The 14,969-nt window shown below is 37.7% G+C and overlaps 1 protein-coding gene across 2 annotated transcripts in view; it reads left to right on the top strand.

Moving 5' to 3' along the window:
- Positions 1–5,065: 5,065 nt before the first annotated feature.
- Positions 5,066–14,969, top strand: part of LOC124134423 — a 31,899-nt gene continuing 21,995 nt past the window's right edge. The window contains exons 1-2 of one of the 2 annotated variants that reach the window (XM_048381127.1): positions 5,066–5,360; positions 14,515–14,643. In XM_048381127.1, coding sequence (XP_048237084.1) covers positions 14,557–14,643 — 87 coding nt within the window. In that variant the 5' untranslated portion in view covers positions 5,066–5,360; positions 14,515–14,556. Of the gene's footprint in view, positions 5,405–14,514; positions 14,644–14,969 lie in introns of both variants that reach the window. The other variant, XM_048381128.1, reaches the window with a different exon arrangement.

The following is a 14,969-nucleotide window of genomic DNA, read 5'->3' as shown; positions in this document are numbered from 1 at the left end:
CGTACTCATCAGCTGCACCCACTACCAAACACACAGAACCACACTACAAACCACCCTCAATCTAAATACGGTTCCTACTCTAGATGAAATACTAAACCCTCAAAATAAAACTTGAAGGCCCTAGACGTATTCCTAATCAAAACAGATCTAATTAAGCACATCTAAAAACTCATTAATCTACCAATCCAAAATCCAATAAACATACAAACACCCACCTCACCCGGCTCCCTTAGTTCCCTCCTCCACCCACCTCGGCATTTATTCCAAATTTAAACATCCCAAAAATTCAATATAAGCAACCCCTAAAAGCCCCCTCTTGGGTTGCACACACCACTTTCACCCTTTTCGGAATACACTAAATGGTCCGACCAGGCCCGTGTGCGAAATACGCTACAGTCGGAAAGCGCACGTTAAATCTCCTATATCAGTCAGTCAGTTATTATTCTGCCGAGTTGGTCAATTGAACAGTGCAGTTGTTAGGGCTTACAAAATGCCCATGGCAAATTGTGTTACAATTGGTATACAAAGGGTATTTGCCATTTAAAGGATGTATGTGACTCGAACGGCTTTATTCCATTCCCAGAGCTGAAAGACCTTCCCGACCTTTTCTCTACTGCAACAGACCTGTTATCTAATGAATACTACATGTATAAGTAAATCCCTAGCCTCCCTTGTCTACAGAATGTACAGGCGCCGTAAACTTTATATAAACTGTTAGCTTTTATTTTAATACTTTTTATCCCATCCATAATGTTATGCATTGTCTTATATATGCACGTAGGTGTGTAGGCGGGTGTGTTTATGTACGTTAGTACACAGTGCCTCTCATTTATATCATCTGTTGTATTTAATGTATGTTCATACTGTATTCAGTACGACACTTGTATGGTTGTATGTGTGTATGTATATATGGACTGAGGTGTGAATGGATGGATATAGGTATGGTTGTATGTGTGTATGTATATATGGATCGATATGTGTATGGATGGATATAGGTATGGATGTATGGTTGTATGTGTGTTAGTATATTTGGATTGAGGTGTGTTTGAATGGATATAGGTATGGATGTGTGTTAGTATATTTGGATTGAGGTGTGGATGGACCTGTGTATGTATAATACGGATTGATTTATGTTTGATGGATATAGGTATGTATGTAGGTTGGTATGTTAGTATGTATGCTGGTTATACATGTAGGTTAGTATACACGATTGATGAATTAAGTTGTGTGTATATGGACGCATATGTGTATAGATGTATGACATGTATGAGATTGCCGTGAGTGTTTTGTATGAGATTGCTGCGAGTGTTCTGAATGAGATTGTTGTGAGTGTTCTGTATGAAATTGTTGTGAGTGTTCTGAATGAGATTGCTGTGAGTGTTCTGTATGAGACTGCTGTGAGTGTCCTGTATGAGATTGCTGTGAGCGTCCTGTATGCTTACCTGTTTGTATGCTTACCTGTTTGAATGCTTTGAGCGGGATTTTAATGGGGATGTGTGTGAGTTGGTGTGTGGGTGTGGGTGTGGGTGTGGGTGTGGGTGTGGGTGTGGGTGTGGGTGTGGGTGTAGTCATATAAAAAGTTGCAACTAATTTTTCCTTTCTTTTTTTATATATTTTAAATGTACCATTATGTAATTAGTGTCTCGTAGGCCAACTGGCCGGGTGCTGTTTGTTAATGAAATGTTTATATGTCCATATATTTAGTACTGCAGCATGTGACACTTTAATAAAACAATTTTCTTCTTCTTCTTCTTCTTCTTCTTCTTCTTCTTCTTCTTCTTCTTCTTCTGTATTGCATAAAAGGTACTTTATTAGACTATAACCGTTTGCTCTGAAACATCCATAAGCAATGGGAAGATATTGTGCATGATGCAAATAATCTAAACACAATGCAATTAAACATTTCTTCTCCATGGTTTGATGTTCTTAAGACAAGCAAAGGTTCTAGGATATTTTATGATAACTTTTTTTCATCATCTAACTTTCCAGAAATTTGGGAGAAGTGGGAACAAGAATTTAACAATCAAATTAATTGGAAATATGTATTTTTACAATATAGAAAATCTACAAAAAATACAAAACTATTAGAATTCAAATTCAAATTCCAACACAAAATTATATACACTACAAAGGAATTGTTAACGATGAACTTGGTTGACAACAACCTATGTTCAGACTGTGAAAACATTGCTCACGTATATTTAGAATGTTCTTATGCTAAAGAGTTCTGGGGCGACTTTAATGCTTTCATAAATGTTATTTTCGGTCATGTTATTATTACAAAACAAGATATCTATTTTGGAGGTGCAAACAACTTCTTATTAAAACACTTATTGATATTAGCAAAAAGACACATTTACGTAATATATTAAAGGAATAAAACCATGTTTTAAATCATATAGAAATATACTGAAAGACATTTCCATGTCGACTTGTTCCTTGCAAAAAGAAACTATGGAACTATGATTTCTTTCACTAAAAAATGGAGTTTAATTGGGAAAACCATAACGCAGGCAGTTAAGCTTCCTTAATCGATATCTCTTACAATTATTTCACTGTATCAAATGTGAACTTACTGTCATATCACATCCTGTACATTTTGTCATGATATTTACCATGTAATTTGATGACTCTTATGATACGATGACTATGTACCCTCTGGAATGAATAAAAACAATTTAAACATAACAATAACAACTCGATGCAGTGGCCGTTCAGATAGCCGCTTCATGAAAAACTTATTTGATATGGCACTTTGCTTGGTTAACATTCATTTCTGTACCGTCCAGCAGTACAGAACCATCAACAAAATGAACATTGACATTGAGATCATGTCCCACATACGCGGCTCGTTTAAGGAAACTGTGGAATGCCTTGTTTCATCATGAGTCTTGACATGCTTCACAAGAGGATCATCAGAAAAATAAATGTGTGCACAATACAATTCTATCATGAAAAGCCTCCACGTTATCCAACCACGCCCTCCTATTATAACTGGTAAATATAATGTAAGCGATTGAGGGAATTCGAAGAACGAGGGCGCTGGGATCTATTGTCTGACATGATTCTTCGGGTGAGTTTGTCAATACCCTGAATTTCTTGTTTCGTCCAATCACCAACACCAGACGAATATGAAAGGACGGGTACAACATAAATATATGTGGGTTTGACCTTATTGCGAGTGTTCACCTCTGAACTCCAGATTTTCTTAAGTCGACATTTGTACTCTGCCCGAAGTTTTTCCTTGATATGGACATTTTGGAGTTTGTCCCTAACCTGCATCCCTAAGTACGAAAAGGCCTGGCCTTCCATGGCATGTCAATAACTCCCCTTGCATTTGATTCGGTGTCTAGAAGTGGTCTTTTGTTTAAATTATGGACTTCCAATGTTAAGTAAGTAATAGGGTAAGGTATTTCGTTTGATAAGATATATGTATCAGAAGGTTAAGTCCTGTATCTCATTAAATGAATGATTAGCTATTTTTTTATTGTATGTTTGGTGTCCGACAGGGTTGCCATATGTCGCCATTTCTCCTTTCCTTATACATGACGTAGTGCGTCTTTTGCGTGACGTAGACGCCATTTGGGTGTCACGGCTTATTTGGGGAAATTAGTCGTAGTAGAGCAATCACGGCTGGCTATCACCTTGAAATACAGAGAAGGCAGCTGAGTTGTTGGCGTTTAATCGATGGAAGCAGAGTAAAGTTGCTACCACCGACCGCCGTATATATACATCCCAGGCCTTCATAACGTTACATAACTAAAGATCACCACATCCAAGGTGTCAGCGGTTGATCGGCTGTAATTATAACCATGGATGGTTGTGTCATTATTTAAGATTATATTCAAGTAGGTTGTTATATTGCCTAACTGACCCTTACCTCACAGTCAGACTGACGATGTGTGCCGACCCGGTGACTGAAGTTAAGATACTAATCACTGGTTCCCGGAGAGAGTGACCCTTTGTGTCAGCCTGGCTGGGCAGACTAGCATAATGGGCCACTGACTCACAGCTGGAGTGACCGTGTGTTTAGCCTCATATGTGAAACAAAATATCTTGTATGCGGCGGTCAGTTGGTGCGTTCACTACATTGAATTTACTTTAAGACTAGTCGTATTAGTTTACAAATATAAGTTCATTAATATATATTTTCTAATAGGAAATTAGAAAGCTATCACATCCATAAATGATATTATTGATTTCTTCTAAGGAGAGGAAGCGTCCCCTACTAATATATAGACAGAGGTCATATTAGATTGATGATGTGGCTCGACAGATCATGAAACAATTTGAACTCAGTCTTGAATTACCACAGAGAATGAGATAAGCTACGTGTATACTGTTAGAATCATTACTTTTTTAAATGCATGTTTTAAACATATTTTATTGACATATATGGTCAACGGGATTGGGCAAAATGCATGATGTAGCGGGTACTCAATATTTGCTATTTCAGTATCCCAGACATTGAAAAATAATCATTGTTATTCCAACAAACTGAGGAAGCCTTGCAAAGGTTTCGTTTTACCCCGAACGTCACTGTTGTTACCTTATGACGTGTATTTCAACACCAGGGCAAATCAAAGACAACATTTGGAATATGGGGGGATCAGAATGATATAAAGCTTCACTGAGGCAGTGTTTTGTAACCTTGATCAAACAACTTTTGCCCAACAGTCGTATGACGCTCTTTGAAATCCTCGTGGAAAGAACATGCTCGGCTGCTCCTCAAAAGTTGTGAAATGTTGACCCTAAAGGCTGGAGCTGCTGGCATATTGCTCGACACAAAGAGAGTCACCCCAATTGTCATACAGTTTAAACAGAACGTGTTTTGTGTCTTCGGGGCAAATTGGGGACATCCACAGAGTGCGCACTCTATCAATGGAACATGGTCAAGCGACACACATATTTGAAAGCAGCCAGCGATGTACATTCATCACTGAGGTGAAGATTACTTATCGCGGTTCATTGCATACATCAGCTTCTCATGCCACAGCGAGCACGTTTAATTCAGTCTCCCACAAATCCCTGCAATACCTGGTATTTTTAGACGTTGGCAGAACGGGAGAAAAATGTATTGTATGAAATCTGTAAATCTGTGACATAAATATGCCTGCAAATATTCAATGTGTGTCTACTGGAGTACATTGATACTGGACTCGTAAAGACCCGGGGTAGAATAGGTCTTCAGCAGCTATTAGGAATAGCTGCAGAAATAGCTGCACAAAGCTCCACATCCCACACTGTCGCACACAGTATTGTCGTACTGTACGCTGTCGGCGTTTGTTCGACTGATGGGTGGAAGCTGAGCGACAGGATAGCTTTTCGTCCATTGCTTCAAGACATACACAGCCGAAGAGGTATAGTTTTAAGACATATTGTTTTAGAACACCCATCATGTCCGGTGAGCATTTTGTTGTTGTAAACATATATCGAGTACAATCAGTGAGTACCGTAAAGTGGAAATTCTAATCCACATCTTCAGGGTGACTGTCTGGTGAGTTGGACCATCATGTCTGATGAGGTGGACCATCATGTTTATATAAACGATTCCCTGTCTACGGGTAAGTGATGCAAGTGTGAGCACTTTCTCAAAAATATGTTTTTATCGCTCGAGCTTTGCTAGTGACTGAGTCGGACTGCCGGTGTTTACGGGGTAGTTTGTGAACAAACACCCTCGGGGGTCATGGCTGTAGGGTCTCCTGTCCGGTAAGCGTCCCGGATGTTGTATGCAATTGAAAGTTTATTATATTTCATTTTAATATATTGTTGAAGCCCTTTCAGTGTGTCTTGGATATATAGAGAGGCATTAAGCAGTTTTTGTTTGTTTGAAGATCCGGTAATTATTAATGGAATACATATGTTTAAAACTACATGGAAAAACATGTTATACAATTTTTCCACTTTTCGTTTTACAATGGAATTCCAATGGTTAATTTCCTACAAGTAGTATACAAAAAAGCATGAACAAGATTACGCTCGTGATGTCATAGCTCCCTTGTTTAATCACAGTCAACAAAAAGGAGCATCTCCCAAACATGTAAATGCTTGTGTGATTCGATAATTATGTTTCATAAAATGACATTGTAAATAATACTCATATGATGGTTCATGTGTGATGATTCGCAATTTGTTCACTTAGCAACTTTTCAGGACACGTTTAATTAACTTCTTTGAGAGGCATTTAGAAGTTGGAGTACTAAGTAAGGATGAAATATATGGATGAACAACTTCTTTATTACAATTAGGAGCGACGTTTCGGTGTAGGTTCTAACACCGCCATCAAACAAGTGATGTACAGAGTGTGGTTGACAAGCATATATACAGGATTGGAGGCAGTGTTTATACAGTTGAGTAGGTTTAAGATGCAGCAAAATTGCTCGAGTGGAGAAGCCCGTTCAGAAGTTGGAGTACTAGGTAAGGATAAGATATATGGATGAACAACTACTCTACGGGCTTCTAATCATGTAACGTTGTCACAAACCAAACAAACACTATGAATACAAATAAATATAACAGTACAAAATCTAAACAAAACGATGGAAGTGTCAACATTTAACATTTTTTACAATCTGTGCAATAGTGATGAAAATTAGTGTATTTATAGAGAATCTCACCCGTATATCTTTTGATATCACGTACATCCACGAGTGTTGATATATTTGATATCAAAAGACACGAAGGTGATATTTTATTTATCATCCAACATCATTCTTCCAACTTTTTCAGTTTGTAGATGGTAATAAACAGTGTCTTAAGTGTAGAGTACTGCGGACAGCTTCAGTAGCAGAGCCATCAGCGATCCATCCAGTTTTGGATGATAAATACATATGTACGCACATTCATGCAGTAACTGTTGTTTTGTAAGGTGATAGTTCTGTTTGAATATACAGTAACTGTTGTTTTGTAAGGTGATAGTTATGTTTGAATATACAGTAACTGTTGTTTTGTAAGGTGATAGTTCTGTTTGAATATACAGTAACTGTTGTTTTGTAAGGTGAAAGTTCTGTTTGAATATACAGTAACTGTTGTTTTGTAAGGTGATAGTTCTGTTTGAATATACTGTAACTGTTGTTTTGTTAGCTGATGTTTCAGTTTGACTACGCAGTAACTGTTGTTTTGTAAGGTGATAGTTCTGTTTGAATATACATTAACTGTTGTTTTGTAAGGTGATAGTTCTGTTTGAATATACAGTAACTGTTGTTTTGTAAGGTGATAGTTCTGTTCTAATATACAGTAACTGTTCTGTTGTAAGGTGATAGTTCTGTTTGAATATACAGTAACTGTTGTTTTGTGAGGTGATGTTTCAGTTTAACTACGCAGTAACTGTAAAGTGATAGCCCTTCTTCGATATACAGTAAATGTTGTTCTGTAAAGTGATAGCCTTTCTTGGATTTACAGTAACTGTTGTTCTGTAAAGTGATAGCCCTTCTTGGATATACAGTAACTGTTGTTTTGTGAGGTGGTGTTTCAGTTTGAGTATACAGTAACTGTTGTTCTGTAAAGTGATAGCCCTTCCTGGATGTACAGTAACTGTTGTTTTGTAAGGTGATATTTCAGTTTGACTATAGAGTAACTGTAAAGTGATAGCCCTTCTTGGATTTACAGTAACTGTTGTTCTGTAAAGTGAAAGCCTTTCTTGGATTTACAGTAACTGTTGTTCTGTAAAGTGATAGCCCGTCCTGGATATACCGTAACTGTTGTTCTGTAAAGAGATAGCCCTTCCTGGATATACAGTTACTGTTATTTTGTAAGGTGATATTTCAGTTTGACTACGCAGTAACTGTTGTTTTGTAAGGTGATGTTTCAGTTTCACCATGAAGTAACTGTTGTTCTGTAAAGTGATAGCCTTTCTTGGATACACAGTAACTGTTGTTCTGTAAAGTGATAGCCCTTCTTGGATACACAGTGACTGTTGTTCTGTAAAGTGATAGCCCTTCTTGGATATACAGTAACTGTTGTTTTGTACGGTGATATTTCAGTTTGACTATACAGTAACTGTAAAGTGATAGCCCGTCCTGGATATACAGTAACTGTTGTTCTGTAAAGTGATAGCCCGTTCTGGATATACAGTGACTGTTGTTCTGTAAAGTGATAACTCTTCCTGGATATACAGTTACTGTTGTTTTGTAGGGTGATATTTCAGTTTGACTATACAGTAATTGTAAAGTGGTAGCCCGTCCTGGATATACACTTACTGTTGTTTTGTAAGGTGATAGCCCTTCTTGGATATGCTGTAACTGTTGTTCTGTAAAGTGATAGCCCGTCCTGGATATACAGTAACTGTTGTTCTGTAAAGTGAAAGCCTTTCTTGGATTTACAGTAACTGTTGTTCTGTAAAGTGATAGCCCGTCCTGGATATACAGTAACTGTTGTTCTGTAAAGTGATAGCCCTTCCTGGATATACAGTTACTGTTGTTTTGTAAGGTGATATTTCAGTTTGACTACGCAGTAACTGTTGTTTTGTAAGGTGATGTTTCAGTTTCACCATGAAGTAACTGTTGTTCTGTAAAGTGATAGCCTTTCTTGGATACACAGTAACTGTTGTTCTGTAAAGTGATAGCCCTTCTCGGATACACAGTGACTGTTGTTCTGTAAAGTGATAGCCCTTCTTGGATATACAGTAACTGTTGTTTTGTACGGTGATATTTCAGTTTGACTATACAGTAACTGTAAAGTGATAGCCCGTCCTGGATATACACTTACTGTTGTTTTGTAAGGTGATAGCCCTTCTTGGATATACAGTAACTGTTTTTCTGTAAAGTGATAGCCTTTCTTGGATTTACAGTAACTGTTGTTCTGTAAAGTGATAGCCCGTCCTGGATATACAGTAACTGTTGTTCTGTAAAGTGATAGCCCTTCTTGGATATACAGTTACTGTTGTTTTGCGAGGTGGTGTTTCAGTTTGAGTATACAGTAACTGTTGTTGTGTAAAGTGATAGCCCTTCTTGGATTTACAGTATCTGTTGTTCTGTAAAGGGCTAGCCCTTCTTGGATATACAGTAACTGTTGTTTTGTAAAGTGATAGCCCTTCTTGGATTTACAGTACTGACTGTTGTTCTCTAAAGTGATAGCCCTTCTTGGATATACAGTAACTGTTGTTTTGTAAAGTGATAGCCCTTCTTGGCTTTACAGTAACTGTTGTTCTGTAAAGGGCTAGCGATTCTTGGATATACAGTAACTGTTGTTCTGTAAAGTGATAGCCCTTCTTGGATATACAGTAACTGTTGTTTTGTAAAGTGATAGCCCTTCTTGGATTTACAGTAACTGTTGTTCTGTAAAGTGATAGCCCTTCTTGGTTTTACAGTAACTGTTGTTCTGTAAAGGGCTAGCCCTTTTTGGATATACAGTAACTGTTGTTCTGTAAAGTGATAGCCCTTCTTGGATTTACAGTAACTGTTGTTCTGTAAAGGGCTGGCCCTTCTTGGATATACAGTAACTGTTGCTCTGTAAAGTGATAGCCCTTCTTGGATATACATTAACTGTTGTTCTGTAAAGTGATAGCCCTTCTTTGATATACAGTAACTGTTGCTCTGTAAAGTGATAGTCCTTCTTGGATTCACAGTAACTGTTGTTCTGTAAAGTGATAGCCCTTCTTGGATATACAGTAACTGTTGTTTTGTAAAGTGATAGCCCTTCTTGGATTTACAGTAACTGTTGTTCTGTAAAGGGATAGCCCTTCTTGGATATACAGTAACTATTGTTCTGTAAAGTGATAGCCCTTCTTGGATATACAGTAACGTTACTGTTGTTTTGTGGGGTGATGTTTCAGTTCGAGTTTACAGTAACTGTTGTTTTGTAAAGTGATAGCCCTTCTTGGATATACAGTAACTGTTGTTCTGTTAAGTGATAGCCCTTCTTGGATTTACAGTAACTGTTGCTCTGTAAAGTGATAGCCCTTCTTTGATTCACAGTAACTGTTGTTCTGTAAAGTGATAGCCCTTCTTAGATATACAGTAACTGTTGTTTTGTAAAGTGATAGCCCTTCTTGGATTTACAGTAACTGTTGTTCTGTAAAGGGATAGACCTTCTTGGATATACAGTAACTGTTGCTTTGTGATGACGTTTCAGTTTTAATATGCATTAAGTCTCTTTTGTAAAGTGATGGTTCAGTTGATTATACAGTTATACTTTTTTAATTTGAGGTTTACACGATATACGGCTTTACCATTGGACGAGAGGACGGTCACATGACCGCGAAATTGACGTTCATAAGTGTATGAACGACACAATTTGACGTTCATACGTTTTTCAAAAGACCGTGTTCTTGAAATGACGTAAACACTGACGAGACTACTTCCACATTCCCAGGGAAACCCCTGGGAATTCCCTAGCACAAAAACATACATAAGCGTTCCTTCTGATCATTTAGAACCTTTATTCTTGGTCTCAGCGTTTCATTATACGTTGAGAAATGTCAGAGAGCGTGACTGCATGATTGTTCACGAATATCCTCGCTGCGGCCTATCCTAATCAACAAGAAATGCACATCTAAACTATCGTAGTATCGACTCAATCCGTGCCTTGGCTGACATTGACCGTCTCCAGCAATCTATGAATTTACCTTTGTGTCTGTTTGACGCATCTTTATTCACCTTTCAATGATCGGCCAGTTGATCAATGATGACTAACACATGTAACACAGGTTCATTAACAACTTCGGAAATATCTCCCGTCACGTTTATCGTGTCGGCCATGTTGACGTCTTGTACTTGATGTAAATGTATTACGACGCGCTGTTATTGTGACTGACTTACTGAGGTAGTTCTTTACAGACCTTTCTCATCTAGGATATGATTTAAATACATGTGCTGCTTAGGATGTTTCTGAAGAGCATGTTGTGCATCCATACGCCCATGTTACCTCTCTTTTTGAGGAACTATTTTACTCCGCGATATAGCTAGTTGTTGTATGACTGTCAGTGTAAACATGAAGTCACACGTACTAAATAAAATTGTGTTTAGTTATGGCCTACATGTACATCCTTTGAGGTAAGACAAATTATAAGAAAGCTCCGACGTTGATACAGTTTGGCCCTCGCTCTATGAAGGTTCATACTCCAATGAACTCACACAAAGTGAAGGTCAATTCTTAAATAAACACGCCTACTTGAATATACAGTAACTGTTGTTTTGTAAGATGACGCTTCTTTTTAAATATACATTAGGTCTTGTTTTGTAAAGTGATGGTTCAGCTGATTATACAGTAATAAACACGCCTACTTGAATATACAGTAACTGCTGTGTTTGCAAACTATTCTGGGGCAAGGATGCAGATTACTCGGCGCATCTCTAACTTTTGACTCACACTTAACTGATATAGTTTCCAGTTACTGTATCCTTAACGGAAGGAAACATAATTCAAATGACTATGGATAAATATCAACTTGAAGCCGTTCAGCCGTCGATTACTGACACATACCTTATCAGACTATGCTAGCGGACAAAAGTAACAATGGGTCATATTTAGTGGTCTAAATATTATGTTATTGAAAATGACAACATTATATTTGGTGGTTCGTCTTATTTATGTTTTATCATAAAAAATCATTGACAAAACCCGTACCCGCTAGCTGTAAGGAGAGAGAGTGACACGTCCTGAATGAGGGGTGGTATAGCAACTCCATTGACAATGTCAATTTCGGATGCGCCGCTCTGTACGGGGTAACCTTAAGTCTGCTGTTAATGTCCCAGCTATAAGACTTTTTCTTGGCAAGGGAAGAACATCATCTAATATATCTCTTAATTGGCATATAGGGTGGATACCTCCGATTGTCAGACAAAACTTATAATTATGTTGTGTGTCATTTTGAGAAATATGTCTGATCGATTAAATAAGATTATTCTATATAGGCTGGAAAGGCTTGCCGCAAGTCATAGAAATTGGATTTCACGTTTTTCGGCAAAATTTAAATACTAAAATTATTTCTAGCTATAATGCAAAATGTACTTATAGAAGATTATCGGGTTAGCTGGCAGGGACGTTTATGGAAACATAGTGTTAATACTGGCATGGTACACAAAAAAATCTCGATGTTTAAATAGTGCTGTGAAAGATATGTCAGGAGTTGTATGCCTCGGAGTTGCCGTTCTCCCTTTGCAAAAGTTAGGATGTGGTATTGTACCTTTAAAAATTGACAGATATGAAAACTTAAATGTTGAAAACATACTTTTTAACTTTAGTCATCATATTGAAATTGAAGAACTCAATGTTCATTATACGATGATCTTAGATTTACCATATTTACGAGCATAACGGCTAAAATCGCTTTGTAAATCTGTCAAAGAATTTTCAGTCCTTTTTTAATATGAGGTGTATTTCAATCCCAAACCCTGCTTTTTAATATTAAGATGCAGATATTTGATACATGTAATTATGTAATCTGTATATTTTTTGCATTGTCTATCATAACTATACTTTAATGGCGTTTCACTATATTTTATGTATAAACTCCTACTTTATTCATGTTAAACACCTGGTGTTATCACTGATTTTCAGTGACCCATTCAAATTATTTTCACCGGTATCTGGCTTTTTACAGTCAATGGAATCTGTTTCGTTGGATAATCAAGACAGGTTTTTCTCTGGCATTGACGTTTTATAGTTATTTTAAATGGGTCGATATTTCTGCCGGTGTTCTGAAGTCCCGAATTGCATTATTAGCTCAATAGCATTTATCAAATATGCTGAGACAACTACAAAAAAAAGTGTTTGGGCTGAGACATAAAACTGCCCCCGCAAGAGGTTTAACTAAAGCTATAAGTTATATCGATGATCTGATATCGTTCAATAACCATCAAACAGCCAATTCCCTTCCACTGATTTACGGGGCGGTCGGGTAGCCTAGTGGTTAAAGCGTTCGCTCGTCACGCCGAAGACCCGGGTTCGATTCCCGACATGGGTACAATGTGTGAAGCCCATTTCTGGTGTCCCCCGCCGTGATATTGCTGGAATATTGCTAAAAGCGGCGTAAAACAATACTCACTCACTCACTCACTCCACTGATTTACCCTCCTGAACTAGAAATAAAGGTGATCAGTGATCAGTGAAACCGCCTCGTCTGTCTCATATTTTGAACTGTGCATGAAGATTCAGAGTGACACAAAAACTCTCCACAAGACTGTATGGCAAGAGGGATGACTTCCCCTTAATGTCGAGCAATATTCCTGCAGCTCCAGCTGTTGGTGTCTACATTTCTAACTTTTTAGGTACAATCGAGCATGCTCTTTCTTAAAAAATTTCAAAGAGCGTCATCCCACTCTTGCTCAAAAGTTGTTTCATCAAGGTTACAACATTCAAGGCCCCAGTAAAGCTTTCAAAGAGTTTAATGGTAGACATGTGGTGGACATTTCCAAATTTGAGCATCATTGACCAAAATTATGCCCTCTGCTATTCCCTCTTGTGACTTTGACCACATGTTCCCGTGTATTTTTAAGGTGAACAATTAACTAGCCTTTGCATGTGTTTGTGATGGATGCCACCAGTTGGGCAGGTTGCGCTCACCTATTCACGAACACCTGGTACCATCACTATTTGATAGTGATTCTCAACAGTCGGAATTGTACAATCGAGATTACTTGTGGATTTTCCGTCAATACGTTTGTGCTCTCTACCAATGACAACATAACGCAAAAACGACTCTGAAAGACATTCAACAGATTCCTCTTCTCTTTTGGCCAATTATTCGACAGCATCCATAATGATTTTAAAGTTGTGCTCCCAAATGGTAGCAGGTTCCTCACGATATTCTGGTCCATATAAGTCACCCGTGATTATATGACCTACAGGCTTAAAGAAGTATGATGAGTCTTGGCAGCCACAAGTAGTGGAATTTACATCTTTAGCTGCCAAGTTCACTTTCTGGAACACCTTACTATAATTGAACAACCTGGATGAAATGGTGTTCATATACGAAAATGAAATTGTTGGTGGTTCCTGAAATTTGGAATATTGTGGGACATTTTGGTAATCTTATTTTTGTCTGAAAATGTTACTTGAATTTAAGGCAACAATTCCCTTTTTGCAAATTTCAAATTCAAGGACATGCAGTCTTTGATTTAGTGGAGATTTGTTTCTGTTTTGGCCAAGCGTTTCAAACCGACATCAATAACTTTACTCTCTGTAGGCTCTAGTCGATACTGTAGACCCACCCATCAGCAAAAAATGCTGGAGTCGTTTAATTTCTTTCTTTGACAGAGAATAGTATTGTCTTACTTTGTGCAGTCCCAATGATCCAAATGAATGGTATCATTTGTTCTTTGTCCTTTCTTGTGACCATGGCTACGTCGACGTAGATGGGATGCTGGAAACAGACTCAATACATTAAAAAGAATGCTTTCCTAAATTACAGTTGATTAGATATTCCACTTCTCCCTATACATGTATGTAGCAGAAGACAAACTCGTTCTTGAGCATTGCATTTATTACTCTTATCTTTTGCCTGATTGTTCTCTTGCGTTGACGTTTTGTGTAATTTAGAGTCTTTTGAAAAGTGTCAATTTAATTTTCTTTCAGAGAGCATATTCCAGTGATACCTAACTGATTTGGCATAGCGGGATGAACCTCCACAGATCTGCAGCATTGTGTGCAATCATTTTTCTTGTTTCAATTCCTGGATTTGTATGGTGGATAAGTGATCAATATGTGAGTAAATATTTACACGAACATTCATATTGAGTACTTATTTATTTTTTTACGATAACCTCATTGTATCTATATAACGATCTTCCTCTTTAAAGGACACACAGTGTGTATGTGCAGATGTCTTATGATTGAAAACTTTCTTTTAGCCAACCTTCCCTTTATGTCGACCACTATTCCAGCCGGTCAAGCCTTTGGACTGAAATGCTCGTCTACGATTTCAAACATCATACGACTCTTACTCAGGGTTTAAAGGGTTTTAGCATTCAATGCACAAGTGAAGCGCTCAAAGCGTTTTATGGCATACATGTAAACTGTGGGGCAAGAGA

Source organism: Haliotis rufescens, unplaced genomic scaffold (assembly GCF_023055435.1).
Source record: "Haliotis rufescens isolate VD_foot unplaced genomic scaffold, xgHalRufe1.0.p SCAF_35, whole genome shotgun sequence".
Lineage (NCBI taxonomy): Eukaryota > Metazoa > Mollusca > Gastropoda > Lepetellida > Haliotidae > Haliotis > Haliotis rufescens.
The sequence above is the reverse complement of the archived record's forward strand: the minus strand, read 5'-3'. Positions and strand labels throughout refer to the sequence as shown.